At 36.0% G+C, this 16,902-nt stretch overlaps 1 protein-coding gene across 2 annotated transcripts in view; it reads left to right on the top strand.

Moving 5' to 3' along the window:
- The window catches only part of ITPRID2 (ITPR interacting domain containing 2), a 36,371-nt gene extending 25,903 nt beyond the window's left edge, over positions 1-10,468 (top strand). Inside the window, exons 14-18 of one of the 2 annotated variants that reach the window (XM_080667802.1) lie at positions 365-515; positions 1,574-1,639; positions 2,287-2,751; positions 8,198-8,315; positions 9,297-10,468. In XM_080667802.1, the coding sequence (XP_080523928.1) occupies positions 365-515; positions 1,574-1,639; positions 2,287-2,751; positions 8,198-8,302 (787 nt within the window). In that variant the 3' untranslated portion in view covers positions 8,303-8,315; positions 9,297-10,468. The remainder of the gene's footprint in view (positions 1-364; positions 516-1,573; positions 1,640-2,286; positions 2,752-8,197; positions 8,316-9,296) is intronic. The other variant, XM_080667803.1, reaches the window with a different exon arrangement.
- Positions 10,469-16,902: the final 6,434 nt, after the last annotated feature.

Raw genomic sequence — 16,902 nt, 5'->3', positions numbered from 1 at the left:
ATGTGACTCAAAATTTTTTCTATTCTAACTTTTTGCCAACTTTTTAAAGCTAGGTTTTATTTCTACTGCTGTGTACTCTTTACCTATTTTGTGAACCAGTGTAAATAAAATTCCTAAGTACACTTCCCTGCTTTCAATGCGTTAAGGAAGGTAGTGCTGTCATCTGTTTTCAGTGTTTGGGCTATTTGTGAGGAAGGCTAGAGAGAGAAAGAACACTTGTCCTGGTGGTCATACCTGTTGGCATTTGCTGTTGCGCCTGTTTCTAGAACTTGGAATTTCACTGCCTTCTGATAGCTGTGAGAGAATGGTGACTGAATCCCCAGACTGCTTTATTCACACGTTGTGCCTGTCCCCCTACCGTTAGGTATGAAGTTGATCAGCTCCAGAGTTTGCGAAATTCAGTCCGAATGGAACTTGAAGACCTGGAACTGCAGCTGGAGGAACGTCTGCTGGGCCTGGAGGAGCAGCTGCGCGCCAGGCACATTCCTTCTCCCTTCCGCTCCTCGGCACTGGTGGTAGGTACCGGGCATTGTCAGTAGCTCTAGTGAGGATTTGCTTATAGTGTTCCATGTAATTTCAGATAAATGCCTTAACCTAAAAACACTTATTTTAAAGGCATTAGAAGCATGGAGTATGTTTAAGGAATCTTCCTCAAATTAGTTGAATGTACACATTGTGATTACTTTCTTATATAGTATATTTAGAAATACATTGAAAACTTTTAATCATAATTTTTAATAATAGAAAATAAGCAGCAATACAAAAGTTTAGGGGTTTTAAAGGAAAGTAATAGTGGGTTAATCTCTGACATTTAGCTTTTAGTTACTGCATGCGATTGTAAAGAACACAAATATATATTCCACTCAGTTTTTTTCCCCCTTTCTTGCCTTTGAATAACTACTTTCTTTAAGCTTTTCCTTTATTTTGGATCCTTTTCTATTCTTTTTTTTTTTTTTTTAAGGAATCACATGAGGTCTTTGTAAAGGCAAAAAACATATACAACAAAGAGAATCAAAAGAAACACTTTATATTTATAAAAGTACCACTTTTTATACTTCTCATGTTCCTTTCTATCAAATTTGAACTTCAAAAGTTGTAGTCTTATTTTTGCTGATACCTTTGCAGTTGTAGAATATATTGCTTTGAAATGCTGAAATAGTGAACTTTTCTCTGTTACCGGAACAACATACTTGATTTGTTATAGATAAGTGGATGATTACCACACACACATACACACACACACATGCATATGTGCGCACATATGGTAAAATCAATAGAATAGGAATGTGTATGTACACATATGAATGAATAACATAGAATAAGAATATTCTATATCAATGATGAATATCTTTTTCTATAAAAGGTTTTGATTTATTCTGAGAAATGTGTGTTGGTGACAACAGTGTGATGTATGCACCTTCAATCGCAGTAGCGCATTTTATAGGTTCCCATGACAGTTGAGGGTGACATAAAGGAATGCATTAGAGTAATAATTAGCTAATTTATTTTATTATAAAAACAGTTGCAGTTTGAAAAAAACATGTAAATATATATATTGTTCTTACTTTTTCAGGGAATGTGTGGCAGTAGAAGCGCTGATAACTTGTCATGCCCTTCTCCATTGAATGTAATGGAACCAGTAAGCCTCTCTCCTTTTAAATCACGGGGGAAGGGAATGATAGAACATTTCAAAAACACACAACTTTACTAGTGTAGATGAAATACTTTCTAAACGCAGAATTTGATGAGTTATTTATATTGATTGGAAGTGAGTTTGGGACTTCTGAAAGTCCCTTGCTACCTTAGGCCACTAGGAAGCCATAACTGATTTATCTTTGTGGCCTACAGGAGATAATGCATTATAAAAATATTCAATTTATACTCCAGGATAAATGTTCCGATTCCATGTCCTTTAGGTAATTGGCTCTCTAAGAAGACTACTTTTTGAGCAAAAGTCTGATTTTTAGCATGCATTAAACAAATTAGTTTAGCGATTTTGCTTTTCACTAGTTACTCCTCCTTATAAGTCCTTTGGACAACCATATGGTGACAAGTAAAATTTCGTCCCACTAGTTATTCTAGTTACACATTTTATGGCTTGAGCTCACTAAGAATTTAAATTTTCTTTGCTATTGTTGCAAATGAAATTAGGTAGTTACTAAATGAATGAGTTAGAATCATGCCTTACAAGTTAAGTGACTTTTGGCAATACAGCTAGGACTTTAGTTTTTTTAACCAGTGATCTTAATTTCAAGAGAGAATAATTATAATTTTTCTGATCTCCAGGTCACTGAACTGATGCGGGAACAGTCATACCTAAAGTCTGAATTGGGCCTGGGACTTGGAGAAATGAGATTTGACATTCCTCCTGGAGAAAGCTCAGAATCTGTTTTCTCCCAAGCAACATCAGAGTCATCTTCTGCATGTTCTAGTCCCTTTCATCCTAATAGAAGAACTGGAGTACCTTCTGGTGACTCAGCGCGCAAACCCAAGACTCATCGGGTACCAAGCAAGAAAGTATTCCGAGCATCAGTGGCCCTAACGCCAACTGCTCCTTCTAGAACAGGCTCTGTGCATTCGCCTCCAGAAGTGGAAAGTTCTGAGGAAATTGGTGCAGCTGAAGAACCCTTAGAGGCTGTAGGACCTAAATCTGAAGTGGAAGAAGGGTATGGAAAAATCCCACTGATGCCAGCTGCTGAGGAAATGCATAAAAATGTAGAGCAAGATGAATTGCAGCAAGTCATACGGGAGGTGAGTAAAATCCATACTTAATTTATTTGGTGATAATATGTTGGAGGAGGTTTTATTTAAATGTTGTTTCTAAGCTATTCCTTTGATTCACTGTATTCAGTAATTTTCGTAGAGCTTTTAAATTAACCTTCCCTTTGGTCCATCTTATAGCAATTAAAATATTTTTGTAATATTTGTAATGGCATTTCTATAAATCTTTTACTACAGTGTGGAATAATTGCAATTCTGTATTATTCACTCTGGCGAAGAAAGTGCATTTAGAGTTTGAAATAGATAAACATGTGACATGCTCTTTAGATCTGTTTCTGCATTTGTAAAATGAGAGATTACAATTTAGGTCTCTTCCAGGATATTATGCCATTTTTATAATGTCAATTTACATGGGAAGGTGGTGTTGTGACTTTAGTAAGTATAAATAATTCGGTCTGTTTGGTTTAGTGGGTGGAGAAAAATAGAAATTATATGAGTTGTTCAAAGATAGAAATACAGAATGAAAAGGCTTATCCTGAAGGATGACAATGGTCAAATCTGAAGCATTTAACCATGGTTCTAGTAACCAAAAGGACCACAAAAAATTAGAAAGGTGAGTAGTCAGAGGTCAAATGTTAATTTAGGAAATTAACAGAATACCTGTTTTTGGCACTAGGATCAGGTAGTAAGAAAGAATTGTATATATATTTTAAAAGGGAGCCCTAGCTAGTTTTGATTAGTGGTTAGAGCATCGGCATGCAGACTAAAGGGTCCCGGGTTTGATTCCAGTCAAGGGCACATGCCTAGGTTGTGGGCTCAATCCCCAGTAGGGGGCTTGCAGGAGGCAGCCGTTCAATAATTCTCTCTCATCGTTGATGTTTCTATCTCTCTCTTCCTCTCCCTTCCTCTCTGAAATCAATAAAAATATATTTTAAAAACAACAAACAAAAAAAGGGAGATCAAGTTGTCATGTTTGAGACAAACGCACATTTTCAGAACAAGCATTATAGCAGGAGAGACTGGATGTATATAATTTCTTTTCCTGACATGAGGTAACATATTAAAGATTGAAAGATGTTAATTCTATAAAGTTGTCTTACAGATGTAGTTATTTTTATAAGTTGGTTGTGGCCAACTAGCGGTTATCAAGCTCTGTATGTGCAACTTTCTCAGGTATGACTGATTATCACCTATTCTTATTTGTATGTTTCATGTCAAAGATCAGTTTTTGAGTAAAATTAAGTAATTATTTTTCTTCACACTATTGTTAACTAAGGAAGTAAGTTTTAAGGTACTTTTTTTCCACCTTAGAAATGTGATATTTTTGCTCCCTTTAGCTTGTTTTGGTTAGAAAGTTTTCCTTTATATTACTAATTTGTTACAAATACTCCCTTACTGCACATTTGGGTCCTCATTTTAAAAGTCATTGATGGATGGCCTGATGTCTGCTGTATAATTTCTTAGAAGTGATTCCTAGACGAGAGAATTGATCTTTGACTCAGAGCATAGCATGTAGGAAGTTGGTGTTGTTCTCTTGGTTTTAGAGAATTACTTAAACATCTGTAAGAACTCCCATGAAATATAGAAGATTTTATAATTTGAAGATATTTAAACTGACATGCAAGGCAAATGCTTTAAAACTATTCAGAATTTGTTATGAAAACTGTTACTTAGACACTCCCTAAGTCAGAATTTGGCATGTTTGGAGGAAACTGGGCTTAACATTTATCCTTTCACTGTCTACAAAAAAAAAAAAAAAAAAAAAGCAACTTACTAAACAAAATGTATAGATTAAACAGTGTGAGAGAGGAATATTGGTGTATTTAAGAAAATAAACTTTCCTTGCCAGTGTGGCTCCATTGGTTGGGCGTCGTCCCATGCACCGAAAGGTTGCTAGTTGGATTCTCGGTCAGGACAGGTGCCCAGGTTTTGGGCTTGATGCCTGGTGGGGTGTGTGCAGGAGGCAGCCATTCCCAATCGATGTTACACTCACACACCGATGTTTCTTTTTCCTCCTTCCCTGTCTCTCTAAATATCAATAAACTACTTTAAAAAGAAAAACTATTTTGAAGCACTATAATTTCAAATCCATACACTTTTCACCTAAATACACTTGGTACTGAATTCCAATTTTTTTTAAAGCTTATTGTTTTAGGTACCAAGAAAGTTAAATTAGATTCTGTCTTCCAGTAAATTCTGGGCCCCTAACCCATTAACAAAGCCACTATTCAGGAAACAAGCTTTAAGCTTGTGTTGAACAGTTTTGCAGATGAGGATTAAGCATGTTTGGCAGACACCTTCAGGGAAGTTTTCTTATTGCACTCTTGGGTGCATGAAAACAATGATGTCTGTCAGGCCTTTGTTTCCATCATTTCACCATATCTGGAGTTTTTAAAACGAGTGCTTTCATTACTTATAATGTGTTAATACAGTGAAATTCTTCTTTTGAAGGACAGAATAGGAAGTCCTTTCAAACAAATGTCTAATATGCTCATTCAATAACTAAGCTTTTGTCAGATTAAAGATACCCCTTATCTGTGCAGATTGTGTATGTTGTAGTGGGGGGAAAGTACACTCTCCTGGAATTTTCCCCGGTGGTCCATGATGTATGTAGTCAGTAGCCTGAAACTGTTTATTTGCTTTTCTTTTAAGTAAATAAATAAAAAGATTACTGAATAGAATGAGTGAACATGTGCCCACAGTAGCAAATGCAACAGAATTAAACGTCAAAAGCGTAAACATAGATTGCTTTGTATTTAGCGAGTTGTTCTTGGTTTATTAAGTTCCTAGGCTTGATTCATACCTTTTACTATCTTCACTACAGTTCACCTGACATGCTTTAAACATGTATTTTGGTAAATCCCCATCTTGACTGTGTTCTTACTATAACGTGCGTTAGTGATCTCTTGATAGAACGTCTGCCACGAAGTTCGCACGCAGTAGATGCATGTTAAATGGATGCGTTGCCCCGCACATCACACGGGCTGTCAGTCTGTTTATGTTGCCAGGGAGCATGCCTTTCTTAATCTCCGGTAACCTGTCCTCAGCCTGTCTCACTTTTTGGAAATTGTGCTCATAAAGGCAACTTGACCACTCATCCCAGTGTTTTTTCCTAACCCTTCCAACCTCTCTGTCACATGGAGGATTTTAGAAATAATTTGTACATTAATTCTTTCAATAAATTGTTAAAGATGTTTTACTGTTTTCAGTGCTAGTCTGCAGTCCCTTTTCCCCCTACTTTCTGTTTCCTTTTGTGTGTGATATGGTCTCTCACTCTTGCGCTCTTTCCCTGTCTCCCTCTGACTCTCTCGCTCTGTCATTGATTCATTCAAACATTTATTGAGCACTTATTTTATGCCAGGATACATTGACAAATGAGACCCAACCCTGCCCCTGAAGTAGCTCATAATAAACACTTCCCTTTGACCTCACCCTTTCTATTCTAATTTCCTAATTTCCACTCCCTAGCAGGAACTAGCTTGTCAGCCAGGCTCCTTTTGGCTTGCACCCTCTTATCCCGGGTGCTCTTGCTACAATTTTCTCTTCTGTCTTCTGAAATCACCTTTCCTTTTTCATGATCTGCTACATTAAAGTCCGCCATTCTCTGAGACGTTTTTTATTTTCTCCTCTTCTAGCCCAAAGTGGTCTCTCATTTTTCAAAATTTGTTCTGTTCTTATGTCTTTAATGAATTAACAAATTATTTTTCCTTGTAGTATTTTAGGAAACAATATTGATTTTGTGCCCATCTAGATAATGACATCCTTGATGGAGACTTTTATGCTTTACTCCAGTAATGCCTATACTCCCCAGATACACTGGCACACATTTTTGGTTTGTAAATAATACTCTTTGACAAGTTTGTCTTTTGAATGTGGAAGAATGACAAGATTTAATAAAATTGCATTATTGCATTAGACAAGGGAACTGGAAAGACTCTGCTGCTCATTGTCTCCTGTAAATACAGGTGTGCAGTGGTTTTGATTCAGCACATATTGTGTTTGTGCTTGCATATTGTGGCTAAGAGATTCTGGTTTTCATAATATTTGTGTCTTACATGTATTTGTTTAAAAAATGAATCTGAAATGCTATGAACTTCAAAAACTTTTGGTGATGTTTAAAGTTTAGAATATTGGTAGAAAATAGAATGAGAAGCTCATATTTATTTATATTCCTGTGAAGATGGTTGGTAGCTATGGAGCATTTGTTTCTATGTATACTTGTGTATAAATCTATGTATTGTGCATGTACCAGATTTTAAAAAAAAAAAAAAATATATATATATATATTGATTGATTTCAGAGAGAAAGGGAGAGGGAGAGAGAGAGAACCATCAATGAAGGAGAATCATTGTTTGGCTGCCTCCTGCACACCCCCTACTGAGCCCACAATCCAGGCATTTGCCCTTACCACCAACCACTCATGAGCCACACTGGCCGGGCTGTACCAGTTTTGCATGACAGATTAATTCAGAGCTATTTTTGGAAAGACTTCAATTGGAATGAGTTCAGGATGTACTTAGAAACATTTTAGGAAATAGATCAGGCTGACAGGAAACTGTGGAAATGTAGAATTTTTAAAAGCTGGGTGAGAGTGTCTCCAGTGCTAATTTAGGAAGGCATTATCAGTTTATTTCAGGAAATACACATTTAAAGTCTTCACAGAGGGCTATTTGGAGGTGATGCTATATCATAAGAGAGAAAAAGGCATGGATAGGCATGTGTAGTGTTTAGGCATCTGGAGAAGAAAATCTTGATGAAATTGTCATTGCCATAGTTTTATTTGCCCTTTCCACTAATAAAATGAGATGTATACCTTTTTTTGAAGCTAAAGTTTTAGACGGGTGACAAACATACCATACAACTAAAGAAAAAATTATTTTTTTAGAGTTTATGGTCATTTATTTTCATGTTTCAAAGTAATCTGTGCTAAATGATCATTTCTTTCCACTTAAAACATGCGTGTTACATTTAGAACAATATATCACTTCTTTAGATACTCCACTTTCAGACCATATACCTGTATATTGTTTTGCCATTAATGGACTTTCCTAACAATGAGAACACTTGAGCATCCTGCTGACTACGATACCAAGGTGGACATTAATCAAGAACATAAAAGTGAATCTAACATTTAATCACTTCTTCCAGGTTATTTTGTGTCATGAAGCAAATTATTTAAAAGACGTTTTTTAATCTATAAAATAACATTTTTTAATGTTCTCAACTTGAGAAATGTAGTATTTTATAATGTAGTTGTCTGAATTTTGGTTGACCAGACCTAGAAGTCGGGTCTTAGAGGAGAGATGAATGTGATTGCCCTCTCCCTACGTATTGCATCAAGCTTCACATGAATGTTGCCGCTTTCTTTATGGTTTAGGCGATTACAGAAATGAAATGCTATTTACGTTTTTCTGAAAACAAGAAATGGATGACAGTTACATTGCCAAATTCTTATTTTCCTCTGTTTCTATTCTAGATTAAAGAGTCTATTGTTGGGGAAATCAGACGGGAAATTGTGAGTGGACTTCTGGCAGCAGTGTCTTCAAGTAAAGCATCAAATTCTAAGCAAGATAGTCATTAAATGGAATTAATAGGTAAATTTACTGATGTTCTTTGTTTAGATAAATGTAAAGTAGTTTTTAATGCTTTTTTTCCTTAGTACACAGGTCTGCTTCTCTAAGAAATTCTAATTTTTTGAATGTGTGTACTATATTATCTTACAGTGTAAAAGCCCCATATAGCCCCTTTTGAAATGTAGTCAAAATCTTATAATACTAACCTCCAAGGGATTGTTACACAGAGTGGAACAGAAGTAACTTTACAATTGTTCATACAGAAAATAATACAAGATTTACCTCTGTGTTTATCATACAACTGTAAACCTACTTTCATTCCATCCTGTATTATGTCATTTTACTGAAATTTCATTATAGTAAACAAATTCTGGAATTGGGGAAATCAAGACCTTCAAACCTGAGTCTTATTTTAATTGCATTGGTTATAATGGTATTTCAGATGTACAATTTATGGACCACGATTTTGAGAATTAATCACAAATTCTTAGTATCTTTCTCAATTTTTGCCTTTTAAAGAAATGTTTCCTATAGTTCCATATCTAGTCATGTCATAATATATAGAATTGTTTCATGTGTTTTAAGTATTAAAATGAAGAACTTTAATTTTGTCTCATAACTCTAGTTACATTTTATAAAATATACATTAATAGTAATACTCGAATGCCAAAGTCAGTAATACAATTCAGTAGAATAATGCCAGAACTAAAAATATCCATTCAGTAGAATGTGAGAAACAAATATATAATTTGAAAAAATATATAAAAATATATAAATATTTATAATATAAATATATAACATAAAAATAATTTCAGCTGTCGAAAATAGGAAAAATAGTTCTATAAACTATTTCATAAAATAACAGGGCCTTTTTCAAAGCCAGGGATAAAAGAATTAGCTCTCAAAAAGATGTGTAGAGATCACACATCCTCATTTCACTTTTAAATAACCTTTTAGTAATAATATTTGAAAGATTTTGATGTTTTCCTTTTCTTTTCCAAGGTTGGCATGGTTCATATTAGCTGAGTAATGTTGGAGTTATGATATACACTGGTGGAGGTGTTATTTGTGCTTCAGAAGATACTTGCTGCTGAGCTGGGCTGCTGTATACAGTGTACAATGTTTATTTCTTCTGTGCATATCTTTTTAAAAGCATACATAGAAACTTAGGCACTTTGCTGACTTTCCTAAACTGTAGCTATTCAAAAAGCCTACTATTTATTTGTATGTCAATATTTTCCAAAGGGTTCCCTATGTAGAATTAATTTTAAAACTTGAAAACTTCCAGATTTAACCAACATATAAATAACGTATTTCTTTAGACTAGCTTCCTTAAACACTGACCTCTATGAGGTATTTACTGTGCAATAACTGATTGGTTTTTTGAGAGCTTGAAACAACCAATGATTTTCCCTCTACTGCTGTTAATTAGTATCTCTTCCAAGAAGAAAATTTGTTCTGTTGTGAAAGTTTGCTCTTAGTTCTTGAGAAAGTTACTAATAGCAGTAAGATAGAATTCTCATATGAGGTTTCCTGCAACTACTTAATGTTCTTACACTGTAAGCATTGTTACTTTACCCAAGACAAATGTAATTTTATTATAGCTTATGTAGTATTTTTCTTTTGGAAATGTGTCTTATATTAAACACTATGTACTTTTTGCATTGTCCAGACTTCTTTATTGTAAGGAGATGTTTATTCTTCTGTCTTTTAGACTAAATAAAGAATTTCCAAAAATAACGGGCCTATGACTTGAATGGGTAGAAATAAATAAGCTGTTTTTGTTTTTGTTTTTTTCAAAATGGAAGTAATTTAGATTTGTTCTCCTTACAGTAGATGGTTTTAGTTCAGTTTAACCATTGAAAACTGTTTGTTTTTATTAGGGGGGGGGGGTGGTGGGAGAGGAAGATGGCTTCCTATTTGGTTATGTATGTGTTAATAAATAAATATGTAAGTTAACAACCAAATGTTACTAGAATTATTCCCTTGACATTTATAATTTTCAATTCCTAGTCTATTTCTTTGTGTGGAATTTTAATCAAAAGTGGTCGAGATGTTAACAATATTCTTTGAAAAACTATCTAAAAGGTTTATAAATGTTTGAATTATCACACAAAGGCTGATTTCTAAAAAAAAAAAAAAAATCTAAAACAATAAAGTATTTATTTTGCCTAACATGTTTTTAAGTGGTTTCTTTTCTGGAACTACAGCATGAAGAAACTGGATTAGATTTGATGAGTAATGAATGAAGTCCAAAACAATTACAGCATATAACCTAATAGGCTAATATTCTCTTTTCCTGAAGAAGTTGAAATGCAATTTAGACTAGACCACCCTGGAGAAAGATACATACTGAGGCTTCTTGGTCTCATCTAGTTCTGTGGTCCTAATGATCGCCACCTGAGGCAAAGTAAAGCCTTTCTGTAAAATATGCTGTTAAACTATACAAAAAACATTAAAATGTAACTTTATTCTGTGGTAAAATTACTCAGCAATTTAGTTGATTTTAATAATGATGAGTAAAAACCAAATACCCCATATTAATAGCAATATACATATCAATGATTTTTACTACTCAGCTTTGTAGCCATATTTAGTTCATTTCTGATAATACAAAATACCCAGAATTTGCTAATCAAAATTAGAAATGTAACAGTTACAATAATAGGCTGAGCTAGTGGGCAAATCAACAGTATACAAATAAAATAAAATGAAACTCGGCACTATTAGTTTCATCTTTCCTCTCCCCATTTTAAAGCTTTGTGTGCTTGAACTGTTGGAAGCTACTATAGTCAAGCCACCTGCAGGCTGCTATGTATAAATGAGTGAGAGATCCATACTTACTTGGCAGGGGAGGTGCCATGATCAGGAAGGTGGTTTTTCCAGGTGGAGGCTTATCCCTTGCACTTGGGATGTGCTGACCCCTGTGATTTCCCCAAATCTGGGATACTCGACTGCATAATTTGTGTTAGCGGGGACTGTGTTCATACTCTCCCCTGGGGGTGGGGGAATGAATAAGAGTGTCTACGAACTAAGTGGAAGAACAAGGCATATTTTTATTTATGGGTGAGTTTGGAAGCACCAAATGAAAAGTATGCAGAAGAAGAAGAAAAAGAATTCGAAAGACGCCTTGTCAGAGAAGTCTTTACCAAGGAGGTGTGGATTGAGTAAAGTCTTAAAAAATAGGAAGTGGAAACGATGGGGTTCAAGTAGTTACATTTCTGATTCACTGCTGAGCACATTGACACTTTGTATGCAAGCTGTTTTTCCAGTACCAAAGCATCAGCTGTGATAATGAGAATAAAGAAAACAAGGTAAAGGACCTGCCTTAATAGTAACAAGTATAAATTTAAAAACTGTATGAGAGGAGCTATTAATTAGATATGACATCTTAACTTTTTATACTTAGAATGCAGCCAGAATAAGTGCTAATGAAATGCTTTCAATATTCATACATGATTCCAACAGTCATATATATAACACTACAAAATTTAGATCCTTAGGTTTAATTATAAGATACAATGTTTACTCTTCCCACTTCCTAAAGCTGCTATAAATTCTTCCTTTCCAGGAAGGAAAATAGAAAAGAAAAAAAAAAAAAAAAAAGAGAACCTATGCTTCTTCAGTTTGGGCTATTATTCTACTAACACCACTTCCATTTGGACAGAGGAGGTCCTAGGCAATACTTATCTTCAAGAATTCCCCAAACATACTTTTCGTGATATTATTTTACATGCATTATTTTTTTTCCTTTTAAAAAACTGGCGTCATAAACCTAACACTGTCCTAAAAATATAGTCTTAAAAAAAAGTTGAAGATGGCCAGCTGAATAAACAATCTTAACTGACATAATGCATCATTTAAATGTCACTGAAATTCAACAGAATGTTCTTAGAGGAACAATATGTACTTCAAGTCTGAGAAGCTGCCATTATTGACAATGGTATATCTCATCATTCACAGCCACCCCCAATTTCCAAATCATCATCAAAAGATCCTTTTTCTTCTATGCCTTCTTCATTCAGGCTCTTAGCACAATACTAGAGGCCCGGTGCATGAAATTCGTGCACGGGGGGGGGGGGGGGGAGGGTGGGGACCCCTTGAGGGATGTCCAACTGCCCGTTTAGGCCCGATCCCACCGGGAACGGGCCTAAACGGGCAGTCGGACATCCCTCTCACAATCCAGGACTGCTGGCTCCCAACCACTCGCTTGCCTGCCTGCCTGATTGCCCCTAACCACTTCTGCCTGCCAGCCTGATCACCCCCTAACTACTCCCCTGCCAGCCTGATTGATGCCTAACTGCTCTCCTGCCAGCCTGTTTGCCCCTAATTGCCCTCCCCTGCAGGCCTGGTCACCCCTAACTGCCCTCCCCTGCCAGCCTGGTTGCCCCTTACTGCCCTCCCCTGCAGGCCTAGTCGCCCCCAACTGCCCTTCCCTGCTGGCCCTGTAACCCCTAAATGCCCTCCTTTGCCAGCCTGGTCACCCCTAACTGCCCTCCCTTGCCAGCCTGGTCACCCCTAACTGCCCTCCCCTGCAGGCCTGGTTGCCCCTAACCTCCCCTGCAGGCCTGGTTCCCCCCAACTGCCCTCCCCTGCAGGTCTGCCCCCCCCAACTGCCCTCCCCTGCAGGCCTGGTCACTCCTAACTGCCCTCCCCTGCAGGCCTGGTCACTCCTAACTGCCCTCCCCTGCAGGCCTGGTCCCTCCCAACTGCCCTCCCCTGAAGGTCTGATCACCCACAACTGCTCTCCCCTGATGGCCATCTTGTGACAGCCATCTTGTGTCCACATGGGGGCAGCCATCTTGTGTATAGGAGTGATGGTCAATTTGCATATTACTCTTCCATTAGATAGGATGTGCAAGCTACAGACAACTTAGGTTCTAAAAATCATTCCTTTCATGATACATATTGTAACTCAAACTGAGTTTATTCTGGATGACCTTTGTTAATTCTCTTGACTACTCAAAGATAAGCCTATCAACCAAATATCAGGGTCCATTTCCTCATGAGTGTCTATTTGGATGCCCCAAGGAGACTAATCTTTTGTGAACAATGATTAGCTTACCTGCTCACTCCATTCACTCACTTATTAAATTTTACTGGATACCCACCCTTAGGAAGATGGATATATAAAGAAAGAATGAATAGCAGCATGTTTTCAGAAAAGGAAATGAAGTACATTGTTTAGAACTCTGAAAGAATCAATACACTTAGGAATTAGATTGTCTCCTTCTGGTAGCAAGGATTTAGAATAGCAGGTCTTACTATCTGTCTGAGGCTTCAAAGGGAGAAATTTGTTAAACAGAAAAAGGACATTTTATCACTAAGGAGATATCTTACAGGAAGCTTTTCATTATAGCCCATAGTTCAAAGTAAAAAACAAAAGTAAGCATAGCACATAGGAAGGAGAACTGCCTGTCAGGGGGGAACTACCTAAGTCCTCATCGAAACAGAGTGGTCAAGAGAGGCCGTGGCAGCAATAAGAGCATGAGCAAAGAGCTATTTTGCTGTTCATTGTAGCAGGTAATAAGTATTTTCTTGACTGTGTTGACTGGACATTGAGAAGAGTAAAGATAGTCTGAGTGCTTCTAGAGCCAACCAGTCAAGAATGAGAATGAGACCATTAAGGAAAGAACTTGCTTTGGAGACCCTGCAGAAGGAGGTCAGCTGTAAGAAGTGGAATTGGTTTCCGTTGTTGGTATTTGGAGTTGCTTACCATCCCTTTGGGGAAGGAATTAGTGATTAAAAAGAGTTATACCTGTGTTGAACACACTGTAATATGTTACTCGTGTTCTTGAGTTAATTGTTTAGTAAATCCATCCATAGACAATTCATGTTTTGTTTCAGTACAACACATACAATTCTTTTTATTATTTCTCCAATCCCAAGGTGGAAAAAAAAAATTCCCTTGGGGCATTGCAAGGCAGATGCTATCTGATGAGTCAATTCACAATCATGTATCATAATCTTGTGCCTCAGCAGAGATTGCTGGATTACTCACCAGGGACCATCAGGTAAATCTCAATTGTGAATGTTTTTGTGTTTGGTTGGAAAGTACTTACACCACTATTAACCTACTGAGATACATAAAATAAGCTCACTCATATAAACCTTCGAATACAAATGGCATGTTTACCCAGGTCTCATCAGCCTTTGAGGAGATAGGGGGTTGCGTTAGTGATGATAGGCATTTGAAAATCTTTTTCCATCACCAGCTGAGGAATATCCTCTCCCAAATCTCATACATTTATATTGAAGGGGATCCCCAAGAGTTTTTTATATATCTTCACAACTGTTCTTAACTGTTGATTCCAAGTGATTTCCTCTTTACAATTATATTCATTCAACATATATTTAATGAATAACTGTTGAGTACAAACCCTAATGACAAAGTTAATATTTTTTATGACCTTATTTTACTATTTGCTCATTCCACTAGCATTTGAGTAAAGTTTTTTACAATTCACGAGAGTTTTTATCTTGGTGCAATTCATTATTGTTGTTGTTTTTGTTTTCTTTCAGTTGCTCTATAGGAAGCCAAAAGCAGAGCACAAATAATATCACAGTTGTGTCAGGTGTAATCCTAAACCATTTTTTGAGTGGATATTAATTTCCTAGAAGAATCATAGCTTGGCTCATTCTGCCTGTAATGCCCACAATGGGAAAGGAAATGAATGGAATAACCCATATCCTGTGAGATGTTTTAATTCTTTAAAATTTAGATACACATTCTGATAGAAATTATTTGTAAAGAAGCACAACAGCAGTGAAGAAAACTTCATCCATGGTCAAAAATTGTGTGGGTTATAAACCACAATTGAAGTATCACTCACAATTTTTCTAAAATAGGCTTAATTCCCAAAGATTTTGGATTTGTGTCTACTCATAGGTAAATTCCTCACACTACCCCCCAACCCCTCCACACACACCGAAATCCAAGTGCTTGGCTTTATAAAAACAACAAGTGGGACATTAGAGAAACTGATAATCGTCCATTTACAACATGTCTTGGTTTATGGATCATCTGAATTATAGCAAAGCTGGCAGCAAAGCAACTTTCTTTAAAGTACTTAACACTTTCCAATTAATAACAAAAAGAAAGGGAAAAGAGGAGAGGTCAGTGGGGGAGTCAGTAATAGCCTGAATAGAAATCTTCTGGTGAGGAAATATTTCTATAATGGAAAAATCCCAACCACAGGTACTTGTAGAGTAATATGGATTTCTTTTATAGTGTGTTCTCAATTTCAGCATTCCCTTTCTGCTTTTCCTTTTCTTATCTCTATTTCTTCAAAACCTAGAATGAATGAATGTGTTGTTTTTATTCAGTTTCATAATTTTACAATTGGAGAAATATTCCTTTGAAATACAAACTACAGAAAGCACAGCCTTTTCAAATCATATGAATTGGTGGGGTATGGATTAACAGAAGTTGAGAAAAACTGGCTAATAAATTAAGTCAATTTATTATCAACACTGAAGTATTACAAATAAAATGTACTCTATACAGAGTACATTATAATTATTTACTTCTGAGGGGTTCTTCCATGCAGAATATTAGAGATCTAATTGATATGCATCAGCCAGATGATTTTCAAGTTAATATAATTCTGAAAAACAATCTGAAGTTAAATAAATGTTCAACTGGTAAAAACTGCAAATAATCTGTACAACCATATTTTAAGGCACTACAATGGGACGGTCAGCATCGTCTCTCTAGTGGGAAGAATTTACAGCTCTGGGTCATGAGGGTTGCTAAGGAAATAGCACTTAACCACGACTTGTATATCTTAGAGACTGATGATCAGGAAGTGTGGACATCAGTATTTCATGACCTTGATATCTCATTACAGGCAAGAGGTGATGGCCACTGCCAACTTCCTGGTTTCTTCTTTAAACAAGGAACATTTAGACATCTCCAACATATTCTGGTACAATGCTAGAAAAACATCCCATATACTGAAGGTACTTCTTTTCAGCCTATCTTTTTTTTTTTTTTTTTTTTTTTTTTTTTTTTTTTTTTTTAGTTATTGGTGCAAAACTTCATAGTTATTTCTGTAAAAAAATTAAAAGACTTCCAATTAATGATGTTGGTGATCTATAAGAGTAACTATTAAAAAACTTCATAGTATTCATAATAAGCCCCTGGTTTGGTGATTAGGTAGTTTTTAAAATATATACTTGACTTCTCCTTGAGAAGAAATGTGTAAACAGTTTTATATATTTAAGGCGTTTTTTTTTAACTTATAGATTTTAAGTACATAAAAATACACTTATAGATTGTGCCATGTCATTTCTTTCCTTTCAAGGGAATATTATATGCAAAGCTTATGTCATCTGAAACAGCCATTTTAAATTATGTTTCACATTTTCCCCTTGTTGAAATAGCTAAGTAAGAGTCCTACCGAACTTCCAGTTCTGCTTAACAAATCTTTATTGTCTTTTTTATGCCGGTACCTTGCTGCTTTCCACCAAGTCCTGATATTTAATTCCTTCATATTTAATAATCTTCACTGCTAATATCTTAGTTCAGGCCCTCTTACTTCTTATCTCAGCTATGGCACTATTTTCCAGTGAGGTCTTCCTCCTATAGTAGCTTATCTGAAGTCCA

The sequence above is a fragment of the Plecotus auritus genome, assembly GCF_963455305.1.
Source record: "Plecotus auritus genome assembly, chromosome: 5".
Taxonomy (NCBI): domain Eukaryota; kingdom Metazoa; phylum Chordata; class Mammalia; order Chiroptera; family Vespertilionidae; genus Plecotus; species Plecotus auritus.
This window is presented reverse-complemented; position numbering and strand designations above follow the sequence as displayed.